Genomic DNA, 25560 nt, shown 5'->3' with positions numbered 1-25560 from the left:
AAGTGAACCATTTCTTACTGTATGATTACTTCCTACATGTGCCAAAACATCTGCATAGTATTATAAAGTTTTTCAAGGCTTTGGTGTGGTGTCCAACTTCGAGGGAGAGAAAAGAAGACATAACTTTAGGCAGGATTAAGAAAATAAACTTTCACATCCTCCTCTGCATCAAATATTGTCCCCAGCACAAAAAGAACTACCCAAAATCTCCCTCCCAATCTATAATGTGGATGGGCAAAATCTATTGCTGGCTCAATTTTGACAATTAAACTTAAGTTGGACAATTGAGGTAAACATCCCACTGTCACCTGTGGTCTCCAAATAATGATCTCAATATTTCATGAACCATCGACTATCCCTTCATCTCTAGGGGCAAATTTTCACTGATGAACACAAGACTATCCGGATGCCACTGTTCCCCGTGATCATTCTGTCAACAGCTCATACCCTCATTTCCCCTTTTGTTTCTTTGACCTTGAGATTTCCCTAGCCCCATTGCTGGGAGTATGGATTCAGTCACTGCCTATTCACACATTTCAAAACCTGCCTCTCTCCAGCCCTGACTCTATACTCTTTCCATTCCCAATACTCATGCTCTTGGCCATTTGGCCAACACCAAATCTGAGCTTCTAGCCTCCACTATGTTTAACTTAAGAAGAACAGCAATGATTATCTTCCTGAAGGATCATCTTAATCACTTCCATTGACCAGCAGTAGCTCCCATATCCACCCTTCAATCACATCATGACTTTGCCTTCGGGCCTTCCATCATCTAATTCCCTTGCATTAAACTTGCCACATTTCCACTGCACACATGACTCTCCTACTCTTACATCTCCTATCCACCATCACCACCTCCATGGTTTGAACTATGACTCAGGACTGCCCAAGATTCACTGCTTCTAGCAAGCCTTTCCAATTACACTCCACTTGGTTCCAATCACAAGGGCTACTCCATCAATAAGACCTCTCCTTGTGCACACATCTCTCCAGCTGGACTGGCTAAGTATATGCTTCCATGGCTGTGTTTACAAGGACTTATTTGTGCTAGACTGGACTGTCTTGTCTTCTCAGCTTCAGAAGTTTCCCTAGGACTACATATCCCACTAATTTTGAAAGTACCTAGTGATGTGTAGTGTAAGATACGGAGGTAAGCATTACTAGCAGTGATTTTTCAAGGTAAAGATTACAGAGGGCTTACTGGCAGATATCTGCCCCCTCTTTGCTAAATGCTTCAGTGTCCTTAGCTTCCCTTTCTTCACTCTCCACAGGAGAGACCACACGTAACTTACAAACAGCCTCCTGGCTCTGTGTGAATCATTGCCTCAGAGAATATCCACACTCCTCTTCCACCAGCCCCTCCTCCGCCCTCGGAGTCTCACAGCCCCAAGTTGGAGATCTTTGGCCTCAGAGCTGTTTTCAGCTCTCTGCCAGCCACTCCCCTCCACACAACAGATTTGTCACTTCATTTAGCCTCTTGACAATTCCCAGTCTTGCCTCAGCCCAGCTGTTTTTAGTTCCCTTTTTGGTCCAAATCCCTGGCTCAGGGCAAGGCCTTCCCTGCTGTTTCAGAGTTTTAGTCCAAATGAGAGTCCTGGGCCTCCTATGTGCCTGGAAAGAGAATTCAGGCAGACTCTAGACATGGCTCAGAGGCACAGTCATGGACCTCGAGACACGTGCAGCAGTCTTCACAGTCTTCAAAGGTGACATGCAGGAATGAACTTCTTGCACTACAAGTAGGAGTTTGGAGAGAGCTGTACACGAACATCATCACAGCAAAGACAGAGAGACCAATTCCTCTTTACCCTTATCCTTCATCCCTACTCCCATACCTCAACACACCACCAGCACCTCGCCAAACAAAACCAATCAACATTTGGACTCTTATTCACCTTGAGATTTTTACTAACTTCTCTTGTGGAAGATTTCCAACACATGTGCAAAAGTTGCTTGGTAAAAAGTATCATTTTCTTTCACTACAGGGTTTCCCCAGAAGCAGATTTTACCACATTTGTTCCCTCTTGGCCTAGGAACATATAGAGAGGTTTTTACATTTTGTTTCTTCTAGAAAAAAGTTACTCCATAAACAAAGCTAACCATTTAGAAGTTCTCATTATTTTGCCCATAAGTTTGTTTTTACATCTTTTTGTCTCTACAATGAGGCAAAAAGAAGTTAAGGTAATTTACACAGACATGTAGTTTTGTGTCATGCATATGATACAATGATATTCATTAAAGTAGCGCAAGAAAAGAATGAAAAAACAGGGGCAGATACAAAGTAATACCAGAAAGGTCATTTAAAAACGTTTACCAACATGTCCTACCTACTTCTATATCAACTTTTATATCCCGTATTGGTGGACAGACTTCCCTGAGCCCAGAACTTAAGCCAGAATGATTCTGAGTGGGGATAGCACAAAACATGGACTGGATTAAAAGCAACCTTCCATTCAAGCCAGATTACTAAGGATTTATTAAACATCTATCTTCTATTTAAGCCAAACATGAGTTTCTCCAGGAAAAACGGTCAGAGGGTCTCTCTGCTGCTATTCTTTGGCCACAGCTGAGCAACATATGGACACTGAATGGGCTTAAACCAGGGAGGTGGAAGGAATGAAGAGCTCTTCTGTCACAGTCCTTCTTGTTACTTCCTAGAGGCGATGCTACTAGTTCTACCTTAGGCCCAAAGGGCAATGACAGAAAATACTATTATTTGATTGCAATTTATATTTTCATTCAGGATATACTGCCTTTAATATACGGAAAAGAAAAGAAAGTAAAGGAAAGAAAGAAATTTTCAGTGAAGACTTACCTCAGCTATCTTAATTTCCAATCTAAGCACTGACTTCATGTCATGCTCTGCTCTGGAACTGTTAGCTCCTAAAAGCACGGCAGTATCCACCATGAACTTGTAAAGGGCGTCCCGATACTATAAGAAATAAAAGAACAAAGTGACCATGACAATAGCTTATTAGAAAATATGTTTCGGAGACACGGAAGAGCAGAAATAGCAGGCGGAAATAAATGTCTTTTATTTTCACTCTGTACTCAAAGTATGGTGCAGGCATTATGCAATACCAGCCACCCACATAACACTTTGGGAGAAAAAAGAGTGATGGCTACTTGGGTACTGTTTCCATGACAGACAGAGATGCCCAGCCATCAAGCATCAAGAGAACTAGTTTTCTGGCAACCGTCGATATTATGGATACATGAAATAACTCCAAATGAGACAAGAATAGAAAGTTAAAGGTCAGATGTCCTCTTTCCAGACAAGTGAGGCTTTAATAAAATAATGGGAAAGAACTGTTTCTAAAAGCAGGAGGCCTGATCCATAAAGAATGGTGGGAGGTGTGATTTATTCTCTTGCAACTCAATTTACCCACCTTCACACTAAGAAATAAAAGACCAGTGACAGCAGTCCTGTGTCTTTTCAGTTTTTTACAGTTTTCACAAAGTTCTGCTCCCTAGCTCAGGAAAAAAAGGAGAAAAGAGAGGAACGATGATGTGAAACCTAACAAATAGCAAACATAGAATTTCCTTCCTACATACTCATAAACCCATTTTGGGGCTACTCATATGTCATTGGGTGGGGTGGGGGTGACCTTACATCATGGGAATTAAAGAACTGCCTTAGGCCCACCTCTCATTTCAGACGTATTTGTGAGATCTCAACGCACCAGGTATTAAATGACCTACTTCTCATGCATTGGGAATAAGATTTACTAACATATACCTTGCCTCTATAAGCTATTCTTACTATGTGTGTGACCTTAGGACCTATATAGTACTTAGAATATAGCAGGCCTTTAATAAATATTTGTTGAATCAGTAAGCAAGCTTTCAAAATAGTCTTAAATAGGCCAGGCGTGGTGGCTTATGCCTGTAATCCCAGCACTTTGGGACGCTGAGGCAGGCGGATCACGAGGTCAGCCTGGCCAGTAAGGTGAAACTACATCTCTACTAAAAATACAAAAAACTAGCCGGGCATGGTGGCACACTCCTGTAGTCCCAACTACTTGGGAGGCTGAGGCAGGAGAATCGCTCGAACCCAGAAGGTGGAGGTTGCAGTGAGCCGAGATTATGCCACTGCACTCCAGCCTGGGCAATAGAGGGAGACTCCATCTCAAAAAAAAAAAAAAAAAAAAAAAAAAAGGAAAGAAAGAAAAAAAGAAAATAGTCTTAAATAGAAATAATATTTTGCTATTCCCAGTTCAATTCAAAACAAAACATATTTATTGGCCGGGTGTGGTGGCTCACACTTGTAATTCCAACACTTTGGGAGGCCGAGGTGGGCAGATCACTTGAGGCCAGGAGTTTGGGACCAGCCTGGCCAACATAGTGAAACCCTGTTTCTACTAAAACTACAAAATTAGCCCGGCAGGGTGGTGCATGACTATAATCCCAGCTACTCGGGAGGCTGAGGTTGCTGAGAATCGCTTGAACCCAGGAGACATAGGTTGCAACGAGTTGAGATCATGCCACTGCACTTCAGCATGGGCAACACAGCAAGACTCTATGTAAAAAGAAAAACCAAAAAATGTATTTATTGAGTACCTACTCAAATGTACAAGGTGGCTTAGTAGGCCCTCTGTGCATATGTTAGGAAAGAGTGGTACAGACAAAAATATAATAGGTGTCTGGTTCCCAAACAGTGAGGGAGATAAACATGTAATTATTAACTATAACATTAAAGACATCAAAATAACTTCCTTAATAAAGCTGCTACATGCTTGGAAACTGAAGAGCTGCAGAGAAAATCTAGCCTGGAGAAATTGGGGACATAGCATTTGAGGGAGACTGGTTCCGACGCAGTGAAGAGTCCTGTGAGGTAGGTGATACGGTTTGGCTGTGTCTCCACCCAAATCTCACCTAGAATTGTAATAATCCCCACATGTCAAGGGTAGGGCCAGGTGAATATAATTGAATCATGGGGGTGGTTTCCCCCACATATCCTCATGGTAGTGAGTAAGTCTCATGAACTCTGATGGCTTTATAAATGGGAGTTCCCCTGCACAAGCTCTGTTGCCTGACACCACATAAGACATGACTTTGCTCCTCATTCACCTTCTGCCATGATTGTAAGGCCTCCCCAGCTATGTGGAAGTGTGAGTCAATTAAACCTCTTTCCTTCATAAATCACCAAGTCTCAGGTATGTCTTTATTAGCAGAGAGAGAATGGACTAATACAATGGGCAAGCTGCTTTTGTTGGGGGAAGAACAAATCCAGATGAGATGGGAAAGATGACTTGGGATGAAGTCATGAGGCAGCCTTGAAAGCCCTCTAAAGAATTTAGACCCTGTCTTGGGAGCAAAGGCATGCTGGGAGCAGTGCTTTGAGAACGGAACTTGCCAACTGGTGCTAAGGAGGCAATGTGATGAAGGAGAGGCAGTAACAGTTAAAAGGCTACTTGTTGTAGCCAAGGCAAGAGTTAACAAGAATCTGACCTATAGTAGTCAGGATAGAAAAGAGGGACCAAGGGGATGGAAGAGATATTTTTAAGGTGGAATCACTAGGACTTGACTGATAGGTTATGGGGGAGATGATTTTGAGCCTAGTTGCTGAGACTCCATGAAAACCAGGGGTACACCCTCCCCCACATTGGCAAATGTTCACTCTGTCTACTTTTAGGAAGGTAAACTTGCCAACCCTCTTTGACGAGTGTCCTCGGCAAGAAAGCTGCCCAGCATCTTAGTTAGCTTCCCTCCAGAGCCTTCTATGTATAGAAGTTAGTAACAGCATAGACCCAGGGGACCTAGGTCTGAGGCTTCTTTGGAAGTTCAATAAATTTTCCAAAATAAATTGAAAGTGTCAGAAATGAACCAGCTCTTTCCAATATTCAGGAAACTGCTAGATTTCTAAGCCAACCCAAGAAGTCTAACTTGATTGATCCTTTCTGATTCTTATTAAACCTCCATTAACCTGGAACACCTGTTAAAAATATAGATTCTCAGACCCTACCTCAAGTCTACTAAGTCAGACTCTCCAGAGCTGTGACCCAAGAAGCAACATTTCATGAAAGACTCCCAAGTGATTCTAAAGCAGTACAATTTGGGAACCATTTGTCTCCTGGGTATCCCTTCCGACGCTTTATTTCTGCAACTGATAGTGAGTTCTCTGCACTTCTGAGGAATGAATGACTGCAAGCTCATTTCTTTGTTATTTCATTTGGGCCTGCTGTCTCCCAAGCTAGATAATAAGGGCATTGAGTACTGAGACTTGTACAGCCTTGATGAGCAGACTTCTAGAAAGACAGGGAGTGGAATTTATCTGTCTGAATAAAAGTCTTCCTGTATTGGGAATATGGTCATTGAATAGCCACACTGCTCATTTCCAATAAAGCAGCAGTGACCTTAGAACAAGTAATGGACCTGATAGCAGTCTGATAAGGCACATAGTTGAATATGAGTAAAACTTACAGACTTGGCTTCTGTACTGTTATCAAGATAGTCTTCCCTCACGGCTAGGGAGAGTGTTGCTTGGTCCAGCTGTAAAAACAAAAACAGAAAGCATTCTGCTAGCACTGTAAATTCTTATGTACCATGTTAACAAGAGTGATGAAATCGTCTGCATCCCAGCCATATTTTGAGCTCATGTCACCATTACAAAAAGAATTCAGTACACTCCGAACTACATGCAAATAGGTACTTTGGCAATGACCGATATAATAAAGTATCAGAGACCTGCCCCTGCTTTTCTAATTTATGTTTTCTAAACCTTTTGAGGTCCTACCAACACTGAATAACAACAAGTCTATTTCAGTTGGAATAGATCTTAGAGATTATTAGCTATTCACCCTTATTCAGTGGAAGGAGAAACAAAAGCCAGATAATTGATGTGACTTTCCCAAGGTAACATGATTGGGCAGAGCTCAGACTAAAATCATTGTCCCCGATCACCAGATCCAGTATTTTTCTCATGGCAGTATTTCGCAAAACGCCAATCTGGATGGAGTTGATTAACTAGACTTTTCCAACTCCTTATCTCTAAAATAACATATGGCATTGAATTTTTTTTATTTGAATGGAATCAAGTAATTTTGTTTTGAGAAACCTTTGCAAATGTTAGAACCCTCTCTGGAAGGTTTAGGATAAGTAATAAAAACACAAATGATAACCAGACAACTAAATAAGTAGAATTATGGTGATAGAAAAGTATAGTATAAATTCTTGAATTAAAACTTTCAGCACCTTAGGCTGGTGTGGTGGCTTACACCTGTAATCCCAGCACTTTGGGAGGCCAAGGCGGGTGGGTCACTTGAGGTCAGGAGTTCGAGACCAGGCTGGCCAACATGGTGAAACCCTGTCTCTACTAAAAATACAAAAATTAGCCGGGTGTGGTAGCATATGGCTGTAATCCCAGTTACTCGGGAGGCTGAGGCAGGAAAATTGCTTGAACCCGGGAGGTGGTGGCTGCAGTGAGCCGAGATTGCACCACTACACTCCAGCCTGGGCAACAGAGCAAAACTCTGTCTCAGAAAAAAACAAAACAAAAAACAACTTTCAGCACCTTAAAGGTAAAGAAAAGAAAGAAGACAGTCTTTTCAGAGTGTGCTAGAAAAACTGGACATCCAGGCCTTGTGTGGTGGCTCACACCCATAATCCCAGCACTTTGGGAGGCCAATGCAGGCAGATCACTTGAGGCCAGGAGTTCAAGGTCAGCCTGGCCAACATGGTGAAACCCAGTCTCTACTAAAAATACAAAAATGAGCCAGGCGTGCTGGCACACACCTGTAATTCTAGCTACTTGGGAAGCTGAGGCAGGAGAATCACTTGAACCCAGGAGATGGAGGTCGCAGCGAGCTGGGATGGCACCACTGCACTCCAGCCTGGTGACAGAGTGTGACTCCATCTCAGAGAAAGAAAAGAAAAACTGGACATCATAAGCAAAAAGAAAATAAACTTTTACCCATACCTCACACCTTATTCAAAAATTAACTGAAAATGAATCATAGCCCTAAATGTAAAACCCAAAACTATAAAACTTCTGGAAAAAAATATTGGGAAAAATTTTTGTTACTAGGAGTTAGATAAAGAGTTTTTAGACATGACAATAAAATCACAATCCTTAAAAGCAAAAATTAATAAATTAGACTTTATCAACATTGAACAAATTTGCTCTTGAAAGAAATTTAGGCTGAGCACGGTGGCTCATGCCTGTAATCCCAGCACTTTGGGAGGCCGAGGCGGGCAGATCACGAGGTCAGGAGATCAAGACCATCCTGGCTAACACGGTGAAACTGCGTCTCTACTAAAAATACAAAAATTAGCCGGGTGTGTTGGCGGGCGCCTGTAGTCCCAGCTACTCGGGAGGCTGAGGCAGGAGAATGGCATGAACCTGGGAGGCGGAGCTTGCAGAGAGCCGAGATTACGCCACTGCACTCCAGCCTGGGGGACAAAGCGAGACTCCGTCTCGAGAAAAACAAAAAAAGAAACTTAACAGAATAAAAAGACAAGCTTCAGAATGGGGAAAATATCTGAAAAATCACATATATGACAAAGGATATGTATCTAGAATACACAAAGATTCCTCAAAACTCAACCATAAGAAAAGAAACAACTCAATTTAAAATTGAGCAAATGATTCTAACAGACACTTCATCGAAGAACATATGAAAATAGAAAATAAGCACATGAAAATATGCCCAACATCATTAGTCATTAGGAAAATGTAAATTAAACCCGCAATAAAACACTACTATAGATCTGTTAAAATGGAAAAAAAAAATCTGACAACTGCTGGTGGGGATGTGGAAAAGTTGAATCACTCATGTATTGCTGGTAAGAATGCAAAATGGCACAGCCACTTTGGAAGGAAACCAATTTTACAGTTTATTATAAAGTTCAACATACATTTACATAAGAGCCAGCAATCCTACTTCTAGGTATTTATCCAGGAAAAAAATTTAAAAGTCACACAAAAACCTGTCTGTAATTTTATTCATAATCACCCAAAACTGGAAACAACTCAAATGTCCTCCAGCTCATGAAAGTATAAACTGTGGTATACAATGGAATACTACTCAACAATAAAAGAGAATGAACTGATACAATATGGGTGAATTTTACTTAACATCCTGAAAAAGCCAAACTTTACAGGAACAGGGAACAAAGTGATGGCTGACAGGGTTTGGGCATGAGGAGAAGGTCTGACTTAGCAAAGAGATAACATGAGGTATTTGGGGATGGATGATGGGACTATTCTATTTCTTGATTACAGTGGTGGTTACATGACTCTCTGCATTTGTCAAAACAGACAGGTACATCACAAAAAATGAATTTATGTAAATTTTAAGATACTTTAAAAACATTTCCAGCACCTTCTCTAAATCTATGGTTTGTTCTTTCTTGAGTATCAGCAACTGACTAAAGATAAACAAAATGAATCTCAAGAAGAGTAGATTTTTCCAAATTAAATCTCTAATTCACACATTAAACATTAAGCCAAACTAAGAAACAAAATCTAAATAACAAATTAAAAATTAGTAGTATCTGAATAAAAACTGAATCCTACATGCCCATACCATTAGTTTATATGACTTTAAATTGTTTTTTTTTTTTTGTTTTGTTTTTTTTTTTTTTTTTTTTTTTTTTGAGACAGAGTCTTGCTCTGTCGCCCAGGCTGGGGTGCAGTGGCTGGATCTCAGCTCACTGCAAGCTCCGCCTCCCGGGTTTAGACCATTCTCCTGCCTCAGCCTCCCGAGTAGCTGGGACTACAGGCGCCCGCCACCTCGCCCGGCTAGTTTTTTGTATTTTTTAGTAGAGACGGGGTTTCACCGTGTTAGCCAGGATGGTCTCGGCCTCCCAAAGTGCTGGGATTACAGGCTTGAGCCACCACGCCCGGCCGACTTTAAATTGTTTTGATCCATCTCCTCCAACTTCTTTTTCATCTTACTATAATCCTAAATATTTTATTCTTAAATACATAAATTTGTATAAGATTATAGTTTTCCATGAAACTGCCCTTAATACAACAAATTTTACAAAGGCCATGTTAAGAATTAGTGATATTACGAAAAATTCCAGGAAAAACATAACTCTTGTTTCAAGGGAAAAAAGGCACTTTCAAAACATCCATCTTGTCCGTGTATACTGCTAAAATCCTCTAATTATTTTGTTCAGCCCTAATTGGCCTGAAACAATGAAGTCACAATTCTTCCTGGCTTTGTCCTATTGCAATTCCCAATGTGCCACTATTTCTTCCAAAAATTAAGCAAGCCATGATCATGAAACACAATATTATGATTAAGACACTTTGGCGTTCCATTAAATTTGGACCACTTGAAGAATCTTTTGAGCTTGAGTCTCATAGGAAAAGAAACTGTGTAGATACTATCAAGAAAGCCAAAGTTTCTCTCTCATGAAATAAAGTTAAATCCACTTATTGTGAAAGTTTAGATAATTCAAGTGAGGTTACCAGACCTTTTATAAACTTTCAGATTGTTATGGTTTCTAGGGAACATTTTAAACACACCAACCAACAAATTGAATAAGGTCAGTCAAATAAATCTCATTAGAAACATACAAACTGTTGAGGCAAAAGACTTTCTCATGAAGCCATCAGGACACTGTTATTTGAGATTTTTTAAATCCTTGCATTTACAACTGATCTGAATACTGTAAACAAAAAATAAAATATGTTTTTAAGGAAATCCAACACATTTAACTGAAAAATATAAATGTTTTCTCCAATTACAACTGGCATTCCAGTGATAATAAACCTCAAGTTAGAAGACAAAGTAGTAATACAAGAAGAAAGAGCTTACAAATTATGAGGTAGGAAATGGAGTCTGGACTTCAGGTTTCAAAACGGTGGTGGAGACAGAACCTGGCTTCCCTCCCCACCCCAACATATACACAGGAAACTAAAAACAAATATACAGCACTAAGATTCTCACCAGCAATATCCCAGAACTCAAATATAAGGATGAATCAGTTGCTGAGGCCACAGAGAAGTGAAAAAGCTCCAAGCAAAGGAGAATCAAATTTCTCTATGATGCCCTTCCAACCAATCTGTCCAGCAATTAGCATGCAGAAATTTTCCCTGACTCATAGTTTCGACACTGGAAAAACTGAGATCAAGGTGGACAACCAGCTTCCCGACCATCTTGCGTTCTTTGACAGAAGACCTGCTCATACCTTAACCCACAGAAGGCATCATGAATGCCTGAAGGGAGATATATTCCTAAAGACAGCAAGAGACAAAGAGGGGAGATGGGACTACCATACCCAGCCCTGGAAACTCTGCTCCATAACTTGGTCAAAGGAGATACCAAATCAGAGTGGCTATTCAGCAGCATTATGCTAGAGGAGGTTCATTCCACAGGTCACCTGTACACCAACCGCCAACCAGCTTTTCCACACTGCCAGGATATCCTCTTTAGGATCTCCCCTATATCTGGACTGGGAGTGCTCTGATCTTTGGCTAGAGTCAAAGCAAACGTAGGTTTAAGGTGCCATTTAGTGCCAGAAAAACAGGCAAGGACCTAGTGGAGACATAGCAATATATTGCCTATCTCAATTATAAATACCTATGCATCTAACACTGGAGCACCTAAGTATATAAAGCAAACATTAATAGATCTAAAGGGAGAAGGAGACTGCAATACAATGATAGGGAACTTCAAACATTCCATTCTCACTAATGGACAGATCATCTAGACAATCAACAAAGAAACATCAGCATTAAGCTAGACACTAAGCCAAATAGGCCTAACTGACATTTACAGAACATTTCACCCAATTGCTGCAGAATACATATTCTTTTTATCACCATGTGGAACATTCTCCAGAATAGATCATATTTTAAGCCACAAAATAAGTCTCCACAAATTCAAAGCAGTAGAAATCATATCAGTTATCTTTTCTGACCACAATGGAACTAAAAATCAATAATAAACGGAAACTTGGAAAATACACAAACACATGGAAATTTTTTTTTTTTTTTTTGAGATGGAGTCTCGCTTTGTTGCCCAGGCTGGAGTGCAGTGGCATGATCTCCATTTACTGCAACCTCCACCTCCCAGGTTCAAGCAATTGTCCCACCTCAGCCTCCCGAGTAGCTGGGATTACAGGTACCCGCCACCATGCCTGGCTAATTTTTGTATTTTTAGTAGAAACAGAGTTTCATCATGTTGGTCAGGCTAGTCCCGAACTCCTGACCTCAGGTGATCCACCCACCTCGACCTCCCAAAGTGCTGGGATTATAGGCATGAGCCATCATGCCTGGCCAAATACGTGGAAATTCAACAATATGCTCCTGAATGACCAATGGGTCTATGAAAAAAATAAAAAAGAAATTTAAAAATTTCTTTAGACAAATGAAAATGAAAATACAACAAATTAAAATCTATGAAATACAGCCAAAGGAGTACTGAAAAGGAATTTTATAGCAATAAAAGCCTACATCAAAAAGGTTGAAACACTTCAAATAAAGATTCACAAACAATCTAATGATACAACTCAAGGAACTAGAAAAATAAGAACAAACCAAACCCCAAATTAGTAGACAGAAAGAGATAAAGATTAGAACAGAAATAAATGAAATTTAGACTATAAAAACACACACAAAAAAAATCAATGAAACAAGTTTGGTGTGTGTTTGTGTTTTTTTTTGGAAAATCAACAAACCTTTAGCTAGACTAAGAATAAAAGAGAGAAGACACAAATAAATTAAATCAGAAATGAAAAAGAAGACATAACAACTGAGACCACAGAAATACGAAGAATTATAGAGACTATCATGAAGAACTATATGCCAACGAAGTGGAACACCTAGAAGAAATGAATAAATTCCTGGACATATGCAACCTACCAACATTGAACCATGAAGAAGTAGAAAACCTCAACAAATACCTAGTAACAAGATTGAAGCCATAACAAAAGGTCTCCCATCAAAGAAAAGCCCAGGACTTGATGTCTTCACTACTAAATTCTACAAAACATTTAAAGAAGTAATACAAATTCTACTCAAACTCTTCAAAAAAAAAAAAAAAAAAAAACTGAAGAGAAGGGAATACTTCCAAACTCATTCTATGAGTCCAGCATTACCCTGATACCAAAACTGCACAAGAACACAAGGAGAAAAGAAAACTACTGGCCAATATGACTTAGGAACATAGATGCAAAAATTATCAGCAAAATACTAGCTAACCTAATTCAACAATACATGAAAAAGATCATTCACTCTGATGGAGTGAGATTAATCTAGGGATGCAAGGATAGTTCAACATACACAAATCAATAGACATGATATGCTGGGTGCAGTGGCATACACCTGTAGTACCAGCTACTCAGGAGGCCAAGGCTAGATGATCACTTGAACCCAAGTCCAGCCTGGGCAGCATAGTGAGATCCCTTCTCAAAAAAAAAATGGAAAATCCAAATGCAAGTAACTAAATATAAACACATCACATTAACAGAACCAAAAACAAAAATCACATAATCATTCTAATACATTCTGTAAAAGCATTCAGTAAAATTCAACATCCCTTTATGACAAAAACCCTCAACAAACTGGGTACAAAAGGAACACACCTCAAAAAGTAAAAGCCATATCTGACAAACACATAACCAACATCATACCGAATGGTGAAAAATTAAAAGCCTTTCTTTTAAGATGTGGAACAAGACAAGGATGCCTGTTTTGCCCACTTTTATTCAACACAATATTAGAAGTCCTGGCCAGAGCAATTAGGCAAGCAAAATAAATAAAGGGCATCCAAACTGGAAAGGAAGAAGTCAAATTAGCCTTGTACACAGATAACATGATCTTATATTTGGATAAACCTAAAGGCTCTACCAAAAAACTATTAGAACTGATAAACAAATGTAGTAAAGTTGGAGTATACAAAATCAACATACAAAAAAATCAGCAGCATTTATATACACCAAAAGCAAATAATCTGAAAAAGAAATCAATAAACAATATCATTTACAATATAAAACACCTAGGAATCTATTTAACCCATGGAATAAAAGATTCATGTAAAGAAAACTATAAAATGTTGATGAAAGAAGTTGAAAAGGACACAAAGAAAGGAAGGATATTCCATGCTTATGAATTAGTATAATATTGTTAAAATGACAATACCACTGAAAGCAATCTACAGATTCAACACAACCTCTATCAAAATACCATTGACATTCTTCACAAAAGAGAAAACAAATCCTCAATTTTATACGGAACCACGAAAGACCCCAAATAGCCAAAGCAATCCTGGGCAAAAAGAACAAAGCTGGAGGAATCACATTACCTGACTTCAAAATATAGTATAGGGCCTATGTCTGGAATGGTATTTCCTAGATTTTCTTCAAGGGTTTTCACAGTTTTAGGTTTTACATTTACATCTTTAATCCATCTTGAGTTGATTTCTGTATGTGATAAAAGTAAGGGGTCCAGTTTCAATCTTCTGCGTAAGGCTAGCCAGTTATCCTGGCACCACAGTCCTTTACCCATGCTTGTTTTTGTAGACTTTATCAAAGATCAGATGGTTGTTGGTGTGCAGCTTTATTTCTGGGCTGTTTCCATCGATCTATGTGTCTGTAGTTGTACCAGCCACACTGTTTTGGTTACTACAGCCTTATACTATAGTTTGAAATCGGGTAATGTGATGGCTCTAGGTTTGTTCTTTTTGCTTAGAATTGCTTTGGCTATTCAGGTTCTGTTTTGATTCCATATGAATTTTAGAATAGCCTTTTTCTAATTATGTGAACAATGTCATTGGTAGTTCGATAGAAATAGCATTGAATCTGTAAATTGCTTTGGGCAAGATTTCATGATAAAGACGCCAAAAGCAATTGCAACAAAAACAAAAAATGACAAACGGGACTTAATTAAACCAAAGAGCTTCTGCACAGCAAAAGAAGCTATCAACAGAATAAACAGACAACCCACAGAATGGCAGAAAGTATTTGCCAACTATGCATCCGACAAAGGTCTAATATCCAGAACTTGCAAGGAACATAAACAAATTTATAAGCAAAAACCAAACAACCCCATTAAAAAGTAGACAAAGGACATGAACAGACACTTTTCAAAAGAAGACATACATGTGGCCAACAAGCATATGAAAAAAAGCTCACCATCACTTATCCGTAGAGGAACGCGAATCAAAGCCACAATGAGATACATCAGTATCTCACACCAGTCAGAATAGTTATTATCAAAAAGTCAAAAAATAATAGATGTTGGCATGGATGTAGGGAAAAGGGAATGTTTATACACTGTTGGTGGGAGTGTAAATTAGTCCAGCCACTGTGGAAAGCAGTTTGGTGATTTCTGCAAAAACTTAAAACAGAACTATCATTTGACCCAGCAATCCCATTATTGGATATATTCCAGTTACCATGATTTGATTTTATGAATGTATAAGATTATCACATGTACCATGAAAATGTGTAGTTATGTATCAATAAAAAATAACAAGAATAAAATAAAATTCTATGTTCTGTCAGTTCCTGGGAAAAAAGGAAAAAGAAAGAGAAAGAAACTTTTCCAATTTTCTTAGAGTTTCTCCTTGCTATTTTTTACGAGTTTTACTGAGAGTCAGAAAAATGCGGGCTGTTGAGAGATGATGACTTTAAGTTGTTGTCTTCATTAACTAGTAAATACATACTGGGGCAACCCTGGCCTTTCAAATACTCTTTCAAGATCACATATACTCACGTCTTTTATTGTACCTTAAATCCTCATACTTACTATCTCCTGACATAGAATAAATCCAAACATGTGTAGCAAGATAATGTTTTTGGTCACTAACTTCTATTGTTTTCTGTATTTTTGAAATCGCTTTATCTCATTTAAGCCTGTAGCAAACCCTGTGTCATTTTGCCAAAGGGGAGCTTTGCAGAAGTACGTTGTATAGATTGGAGCAATCCCTGCTGGCCAAATTGCGTGTCTTTGGCATGGGGCTATATCTACCCCTTAGAAATAGTGCCTCTCTCTTCACCCAAAGGCACCATCTGCTCACCCAAAAGGATGCCCACAGTGCTGTGCCTGCCCAGAAGGCCATTCTCTTATTCCTGTGGGTTTGTGGGATTAGAAAAGCTAGGCACACCGAGGAAAATTGAATTTGATGGAAAAGGAAGCCTAAGGACATTGACAGAAGAGAGTTTCAGGTAAGAGGGATTTCTCCCAGAGCAGAAAGAGGATCTTTCAAGCAGCAAAAGAAGTCAAGGATTCTCATAAGCCGAGGAACTGATCAGTGTCCCCGAAACATGGCAGGATCTGAGAAGGAATGGGAGTCGCAGGACCTCAGCATCAGAGGGGCACACTTGAAGGGGCTACATGGTTCCATAGTAGATTTCTTCTCAGAAACCAGATAACTGGTATTGGAGTTTCCCAGTACCCTAGGAGAAGACTGAGAAATGGGGCCACCAAGAGGGGAGGTAAATGCCTAGACTAAGGTTCAGTTTCCCACCAAAAGGTTGGGTGGGAGCTCAGAGTCAAAGATTAGGTCGAGTAAACAAAATGCCTATTCCTTGCACAACTGAGTTTGAGCTCTGAGAGGCCTATCAGGTACACATGTCAAAGAAAAACATTCTCCAAATGGTCCTGACCAGTTGCTCAGTCATCCTTGAAAAGTAGGTTCGGAACCTTGTATCATGTGCTACTGTGGACCAGTATCTACCACGAAAACTGTCACAAAAGTCAATTCATTCGAATCTCAATGACAATTAAAAGTAAATTCTAATTCACCCTTCCGTACACATGGGAAAAGTGAGATCAGGGAGGTGAAGTAATTTGCACAAGGATATTCTGTGAGTAAATCACAGAGCTAAACTGCAAACCTCAATCTTTTAAATACCAAAGCCTATTTTTTTTAACTATACCAGTAGTTTTCTAACGATATTCCATAAAACCTATAAGAGAGGGCTCCAAATGTTCATCCAATTAGATTTTGTCTTTTATAGTTTTAACTATTTTTAAATGAATAAAAAAGCAACACTTGCAAATTCTACAACTTTGGCAGGCACCAGTACGCTAATTTTTGTTATCAGGTTCATTGGGTTTCATGTAGCTCTCAGAATAAAGCTTCTCCTACCATCTCTAGATACATGCTCGAACTCTTGTAAATGTGTCATCAGGAAGACTATAGTTATATTATATCTGAGGGAAGGCAATTAGTTCAGATATGTGAATATTCAGTCATGTAAAATGGTACAAACAGGAACAGAACTTAAGCAAACGTTTGCCACACTCAAATGCCAAACAACGTTAAATACCAGTTTGGAACAAGCTGCCATCTTGGCAAAAGAGAGCAATAATAAGTACATGGGTGCCTCCTTACATTTGGAAAGTATTCTATCATTGACATTTTAGCATTTCTAGGATCAGTTTAATTGAATATTAAGTATACAAGGCAAGCTATTAAAAACTGGTTACCATGTTTCTCTATTCCTCATGTTTTCTGTAAGCTCGTATTAAAACTAGAGGCTCAATTGTGGGGGCACAACAACATCACTGGTGATAGTGTGCACTTCCAACTGATACCAGGAGGCACAAGATATCCAGTTGCCCCACTTTTAGCGATGCTATCATTGATATTAGGGTACAGGTGATATCGGTCTGCTCTATCATGAATTTCCCAATCAACCATTTACCTAATAGTTTTAAGCAGTCATTGATGATAATTACCTAGATCCATCCTTTCATTAGGGATTTTTTTTTTAAATAGATAGCTTCCTATTATTTATTCTGCATTTTTAAGCTGTGATTCTCCTGTAAACAAGAACTTTTGTCAGCTATTAGATTACCCTGAAAACAGTCAAATTCAGAATGTAAGACAGTTTACACGAAAAATACTCCAGTTTCTTCAACAAATAAATGTGGTTTAAAAAAACAAAAATAGGGGGATCCCTTGTGGAGTACAACAGACATATCAACTAAGTTCACCTGTGAGTCTTATTTGGAGATTGAATCAAAGACCAACTGTTTTGTTTTTTTAAGGACATGTTTAAGACAATCACAAAAGTTGAAAATTAACTAGTTATTAGCTGTTAATTATGGAATTATGATATCTTTTTGGTTGTGATAATAGTCCTTTCCGCTAGCTAAGCACTGAAGTATTTACTATGCAATGATATATTTTTAATTTGCTATAAAACGTTCTAGCCACCTCCCAAAAAAGGAGGGGTCTAGATTAAAACATAACCTCAGAAAGAAACATAACAGCAGAAAGTTGAGAGTTGTTGAAGTTGGGTTGATGGATACATGGGAGTTTATTATTCTATTCTTTAATTTTGTATCACATTTTGATAATAAAAACTTTAAAGAAATAAATTCAATTGAGTAGATCCAGAAATAGGTGAGAAAGATAATAAAATGGCTACCATTTGCAATTATTCATGTGTGTGTGAATCAAGATCTTCTATCACTCAGTAGAATGCATAAACTTAAACTCAAGTTTGGAAAACAGCCTTCAGTTTACTTCAAAACACCACTTAAGGTATTTGAAAGAACATCATAATAGTTCTGGAATTGAAAATGATAGTCTTAAAGCCTAGTTTCAAAAAATGAGTGATATATCAACACAGTACAGAGATCAGATGGGTTATCATCATCGTGTCTTACATAGCACATCTTATCCTGACAGCATTAGAAGATAGCTCATTTCATCACCAAACATAGAAACACAATTGTCTCTAGAACTCAGAATTTCCTCCTGAGTAGAGGGGAGTCCTTTCAATGACCCAAGATTTTTACTGAGAATTCCATTGTCTAACCTAGAGGTGAGAAAACTACAGCCAATGGGCCAGCCCGCCACACAGCCATACCTTTGTTGTCCACAGTTGCTTTCCCAGACACAATGGCAGAATTAAGTAGTTGCAACAGAGACCAGATGGCCTGCAAACCCTAAAATATGTATTATCTGGCCCTTTACCCAAAAAATGTGCCAATCTCTGGTCTAAATCAAAAGATGAACTTTAAGATTTGGATTTTAGAAGGTTAAAATACATGAGATGAGGGCAATACCTGTCTAAAATTAGAATATCAATATTTCATTAATATTTTCTGATTTGACTAAGGACAGAATTGGGGAGAAAATCAGTCATGCAATAACATTTTCACTATCAGTCAAAGTAACTGTGGAAGTAAAACAAAATAAAACCGAGCAGGATCAAAGCACAAAACTATTTGACGAATGTTATTTGAATTCTTGCATAGCTCTTTCATTGGTGAGTCTGTAGCTGTTGGTAGTTTTTGGACAGGCTCCTGATTTTACCAATGTGCTCTGCCTCAGGGTATGTCCATGTGGCCCATTGCTTTATGGAAGACATGGTTAGTCTTCCAACAGAAAATGCAAGCAAGCACTTGGAACAGAACAAGTTTTGCTGCATCTTTGAAAAGGAGGGAGGAGAGATTCAGAGTGAATTTGATAACTAAAATTTAGGTGTGTGCACACGAAAATGTTAGTGAAAGAGGAACAAAAAATCATGGCATGTGTTTTCTCCTGTCAAGAGAATGAGGAGGCAAGGACAAGAGCAGGGCACAGAAAGTCTCTGCTAACAACAGGAGACCTGTAGTCCCCTTCCCACTGGAATTTAGGAACCTTAGACTTGCTCTGAGTAGGCATGTGAGGGCCAGATCGCAGATCACTTGAAACTAATTCACTAGTTTTCCAAAAGGCTTACAAAACTTGTGTGGTAATGGTATACATTCTGCAAATCCGGGAGAAGGGAATATTCTAGATTCTACTATTCCATAAAAATGTTTTATGTTATTATTTCACTAAGGCAGCATGAGTCTCTTTCCCCAGGATGGCACCCCAAAAGGCTAATTTAGGACTGAGCAAAGAAGATAAATGGGTCCTCATTATACCTTCAAGATATGTTCATTGGATGACTTGTCATCAGGGGACACATACAAACGGATGAACACAGAATTGCTGTATTGACCACGAAACGTTGCAAGTGTCTGCAGAAGGCTGAACTTTCTCTCTGACCAAACCCCTTCGGGGCCAATGTTAGATTCAAGCACGGGCCAGCGGAAAGGTGAATGCCGTAGGATGTGTAGCAGTGGCCTGGCATCTGCTTTTTCAATCGCTTCTGAAAGGGAGCAGATATGAAGAGAAAGTTAGAATTGCAAACTGGATCAACACACTAGAATTCAAGTGCATCTTCTCAAGACAAAATTCCCATAAGGCTCCAACTTAAAATTTCAGCCGTTAGGGAGTAGGTAAAAGAGGTGGGGTGAGATGAGCATAATCACAGAGACAGAACTACCTACAATCCACACTTCGATGTGACTGTCTACATCTAGTGTTCTTGCCAGGACAGCTGACCAGGGAAACTGCTGGATATTCACTACAATAAACATGGACTCTCTACATGGAACCCAGTCAATGAATAATACTTGGTGGGACTAAGGTACAACGCTAACTAAAGGAATGCCTCAATAAAGCCAATCACTACCCAACGAAGAAGTGATGCTTCAGATTCCTGTCTTTTATTGCTCTTTTCTAGCTCACCACATGATACCCCAAATCCTAGACCAGTTGACACACTTCCCACAGGCACTGGCTTCATCCTGCAATGGCCTTGAGAAGGCAGACTAGGTCAAGTGACCAGTATCTGTTCTAATTCCAATCAGACCCAAGGTGTTGAGACAGGGCTAAGGACCCAACAAAGATGCCTGTTAGGCTGACACAGGAACCTGGCAAGCCTAGGAATCTGGATTTCTCTAGGCTCTAGTAGGTGCACTCCCTCCCAGTCTCTTTCTCAAGCCAGACTTGGCCTGGCTTCTGGATTCTGGTTTCTGAATCAGATACAGTGGAGTTTGCCCTGCTGACTTTTTCTAAGTTTCTCAGGGAGTAAATGATACCCAAAGAATCCAACCCATATAAATAAGATGATTTTCTCCACCAAGCCAGTAACAACATTAACTAAGATGGGACTAGTCAAAATCCAGTCTTTGACAATCATTCCTTTAACACTTTTAAACATTAATAGAATTCTTAGTAGTTCTCTTCTTCCTCAAACAATATATTAAAACATTAATAGAACTCTAAAGGATAGGTATGGTAAATATTTTATTTAGTTTTCTTCATCACTCACTCTCATTCATGCAGGATGAATAAAGGATTTTGGCTTTCTGTATGGCTTCCGTGTCCCGCCTTCTACTGATCGATTTCTCCAAAAGTTCTGGGAAGGTTAAGAAAGGATTCATTAGTATCCACCCACATGTGCTGCCAAGTTGGAAGTCATTCGATAATCACAATTCCAACCTCCAGAAAATTAAATATAAAGACAGACAACCCTGGAAAAGACAGATCTATCAAAGATATGCAGACAACAGAACAGATTCCAAGTTGCATGAGGTTCAAACAAAAACAGTTTTACATTCTCTTATCCAGGGCACTCCTAACTCAAAAGAAACCAAAAGTTCAATTTCCAACTGAGACTGGATCTTCTACAGGGGTCAATTTCTTCTGCCACCTACACAAAAGGAAACAGAATTCATTTGTTCAAGAATCAAAAATAACTGAATTCTGTCCCTTGTTCCAGGACCAAGTAATATTCTCAACGGAGCTAATTTCATCGGGGTTGTGTTTCTTGAGATTTCTCCACAGCCCAGTCTCTCAGGGAGGTCACCCGGAAGAAATTTCCCATTAGAAGTTTTATCCAATGTTGAATAAACATGCTGTGGACATGGAAGAAGTTCTTTAGACAGGAAATGGAGAGACAAGATTGGAAAATCTACCGGAATTGCCTGAAAACTTGCCCATTTACACATGCAAAGTCCTAGACATCTAAAAGAGTCCGTGTGTATACAACGGTTGCCAGCACAGACATAGGCCCAACTGGAAAATAATTTTCTATTTATAAAATCACTAATAATAATGTTTGAAGGTAGAAAATGATAGTTGTCACTATTTCATTAAATAAGGAAAGAGGAAAGCCAGGACTCAATGAAAACAACCATCTCCCGAAAAAGAGAACGTTGAACATACTTGAGAGTATCAGTCTACCAACGTGAAGCCAAGATGAAAAATCCCTGTGGTGACTGCAGCACCAGGTCACTGCCTTCACCAAACTATGTCAAACTGCCTTGTCAAGGCATTTGGGGAAACAACCTAGCAGCCATCATAACCACAGTATAACAGATGTTCCTATGATACTCTGAATAGCTTCAAGACACAATGTACAGCACTAATTAAATTAATACATAATTATATATCTCCTGAAGAGGAATCTTCCTTCTAAACTAGAAGTTCTACAGTTTAAAAAAAAAAAAAAATGCAACCCAGAGCTCCTGCCCAGTTTTTTAAAAATAAGCACCTATACCTAAAACGAGTCCATATAACTAGATAGATTCCAGTGAAATAAATTAAATTGGGTTGGATGTATTTTCAATTATTTCAGATTGTTTGGTGTTTCTTTCTTGTGTATCATCATAATAATAAAATCAAGACAACTAGCCGCAAGTTTTTTTTTGTTTTTTTTTTTGAGACAGAGTATCACTCTGTCGCCCAGGCTGGAGTGCAGTGGCATGATCTCAGCTCACTGCAGCCTCCACCTCCCGGGTTCAAGCAATTCTCCTGTCTCAGCCTCCCGAGTAGCTGGGATTACAGGCACACCCCACCACACTCAGCTAATTTTCTGTATTTTTAGTAGAGATGGAGTTTCACCATGTTGGCCAGGCTGGTCTCAAATGCCTGACCTCAGGTGATCCGACTACCTTGGCCTCCCAAAGTGCTGGGATTACTGGCGTGAGCCGCCGCACCAGGTTCCCAAGGATTTTTTAAAGGAGACTTTTTTTTAATAGACAAAAAGATCTAAAGCCATATCCACATATATTTCCATTCAAATCGGCTCCTGTGCCCTTCCACTATATTGCTTACACAGTCATTAGACTGTTTGGGAAACATACTTAGAAGTAAATAATCCAAATTTCATTTAGGGTTGTGATGATGTTCTGATGCTATAAACACTCCACGGGCTAAAAAGCATGAATGTCCTAAGGGCCAAACAAGCCACAGGAGCAAAAAGAACTAAAAGCATGAAACATTTACCTGTGTCTGCTCCCAAGGCGTGCTATGTATCACAAGGAGGGAAAAAGAGGACCAGCATATGCTAAATAGGGCAATTGCAAAACACTAGCCATGCACGAGTATCAATAATTCGTATATGTCAAAATTCTGGTTTCTGTACCAGAATTTGGCTTTTAAAACAGATTCGGCTATCACAAGTTCCTTGTCATACCCTTTTCCTTCTCTTCTTTCCTTCTCTCTGAGCCCAGGCAGACAGGAGAGCATTGATATGCAGACAGTGATGTGGCAATCAGTTGACAACATCCATTTTACGTATCTCTGCATGTGAATTAGCAGTAAGAAGAACAAAATGTAGCCTGGAGAGTTAATGAGTAGAAAACAAAGCCTGCCTACCACAAGTAATTACTCAAGTTATTAAAATGTCCCCAAAGCATTGAGAAAGGCTCATGGGTCACCCATACAGGGGCATTCCAATCATAGCCTGTGTTGTTTCTTGGAGGATTTCTCAATCCCCAACCCACCCCACCCAGGTATTTCTTACCACCTTACAACCGCAAAGGACAACTGCAGTTCGTAAAACTGCAGGCCAGGCACGGTGGCTCATGCCTGTAATTCCAGCACTTCGGGAGGCCGAGGCGGGCAGATCACGCGGTCAGGAGTTTGAGACAAGCCTGGACAATATAGTAAAACCCCGCCTCTAGTAATAATACAAAAATTAGCTGGGCATGGAGACGCACACCTGTAGTCCCAGCTACTCGGGAGGCTGAGGCAGGAGAATTGCTTGAACCCGAGAGGTAGAGGTTGCAGTGAGTCAAGATCTCGCCACTGCACTCCAGCCTGGGTGACAGAGTGAGACTGTATTTCAAAAAATAAAATAAAATAAAAATACTATAGCACAGCAAACCTCAGACTTTAAAATTGGTTTGAGAAGTTCTTCTGATCATCAAATTTGAAAACTAAGTATGTTTCTTCTCACTATGCTCCATCAAATTAAAAAAAAATTTTTTTTAAAGGCAACATAATAGACATGTGGGGGGGTGCTTTGGAATCACACAGACATGGGTTCCAGCTGCAGCTTGCTGCAACTTGCTAGCTGGAATTCTAGCGAGTTATTTAATCTCTCTAAGCCCCAGTTCCTTAATCTGTAAAGTCAAATAATAAGAGTACATGCTTCCCAGGATTGTGCTGAGGATTTAAAATTTTTAAATGCACAGAAAGCCCCCATCTCGGTGCCTGGGCACATGATAACGGGGATCAATAAGTGGTGACTTAAACAGGATTACAGGCAGAATTAGCCCTATACAAAACTGTCAAGTAATCAAGCTTGTTTCCAGTGCTTCCTCCATAATTGTTTTTGTTCTCTTGCTTGCTTCTCAGGATATTGGTGGCCAAAGGACTTACGCTAACCTAAGATACTGCCAGGCTGTGTGTAGGACTATTTCACAAACTGGACCTGCTCTAGCCACCTTGCAAAGCCCCATGCTCTCAACATTTCCTCTGCTTCTATAGTAGAGGCAGTTCTAAATGGGGAGACATATTTTGCAATCAGTGTTAACCTCCAAAAATATTTTGCTCACATTCTTCATCCTGGACAACAAAGCATTTTTTTTTATGTAAACTTTTTCAATGAAAGTACAGAAAAGTACACAAATAATACAACACACAGAAAAGTACACAGATCATAATGTGAAGAATGTTCACAAAGTTAACATGCTCAAGTAACCAGCATTATTAATTACGGGAACCCCAGAAGCCCCTTGTGCTCCCTTCCAATCACTACCCCCAACCAAGAAAACTAACATCCTCTATGGTAAAATACTTATTCAAGTCTATATCACATATTTATAGAGCAATCTACCTTTTTGTTATTGTTTTGTAGAAGCGTTTTCTATATTCTACATACAAATCCTTTTTGAATATATTATAAAATAAACCCTATTACATAGACTTCATTTTTAATGGTATCTTGTAATACACTGAAATCATTTAATTTAGTTCAGCTTGTCCATTTTTCTCCTCCATGGTTACCACATGTAACCATGTCCTGTTCAAGAAATCTCTGCCTATCCCAAACTCAGAAGACAGTTTACATTTTCTTTTCTTTTTCTTTCTTTTTTTTTTTTTTTTGAGATGGAGTCTTGCTCTGTCGCCCAGGCTGGAGTGCAGTGGCTCGATCTCAGCTCACTGCAATCTCCACCTCCCAGGTTCACGAGATTCTCCTGCCTCAGCCTCCCAAGTAGCTGGGATTACAGACATGTGCCACCACACCCGGCTATTTTTTGTTTTTTTTGTTTTTGTTTGTTTGTTTTGAGACGGAGTCTCGTTCTGTCACCAGGTTGGAGTACAGTGGCACGATCTTGGCTCACTGCAACCTCCGCCTCCCGGGTTCAAGAGATTCTCCTGCCTCAGCCTCCCGAGTAGCTGGGACTACAGGCATGCGCCACCATGCCCGGCTAATTTTTTGTATTATTAGTAGAGGTGGGGTTTCACCATGTTAGCCAGGCTGGTCTCGAACTCCTGACTTCAGGTGATCCACCTGCCTCAGCCTCCCAAACTGCTGGGATTA

The 25560-nt window shown here is 39.5% G+C and overlaps 1 protein-coding gene across 2 annotated transcripts in view; it reads right to left on the bottom strand.

Moving 5' to 3' along the window:
• The window catches only part of PHEX (phosphate regulating endopeptidase homolog X-linked), a 224937-nt gene that overhangs the window by 158497 nt on the left and 40880 nt on the right, over positions 1–25560 (bottom strand). For both annotated transcript variants that reach the window (XM_025372572.1, XM_025372573.1), the window contains exons 4-7: positions 21058–21144; positions 19823–20049; positions 6421–6489; positions 2813–2929 (exon numbers count right to left, since the gene is read on the bottom strand). In XM_025372572.1, the coding sequence (XP_025228357.1) occupies positions 2813–2929; positions 6421–6489; positions 19823–20049; positions 21058–21144 (500 nt within the window). The remainder of the gene's footprint in view (positions 1–2812; positions 2930–6420; positions 6490–19822; positions 20050–21057; positions 21145–25560) is intronic.

The sequence above is a fragment of the Theropithecus gelada genome, chromosome X (genome assembly GCF_003255815.1).
Source record: "Theropithecus gelada isolate Dixy chromosome X, Tgel_1.0, whole genome shotgun sequence".
Classification (NCBI taxonomy): Eukaryota; Metazoa; Chordata; class Mammalia; order Primates; family Cercopithecidae; genus Theropithecus; species Theropithecus gelada.
Note: the sequence above shows the minus strand (reverse complement) of the source record. Positions and strands in the feature narration are given on the sequence as shown.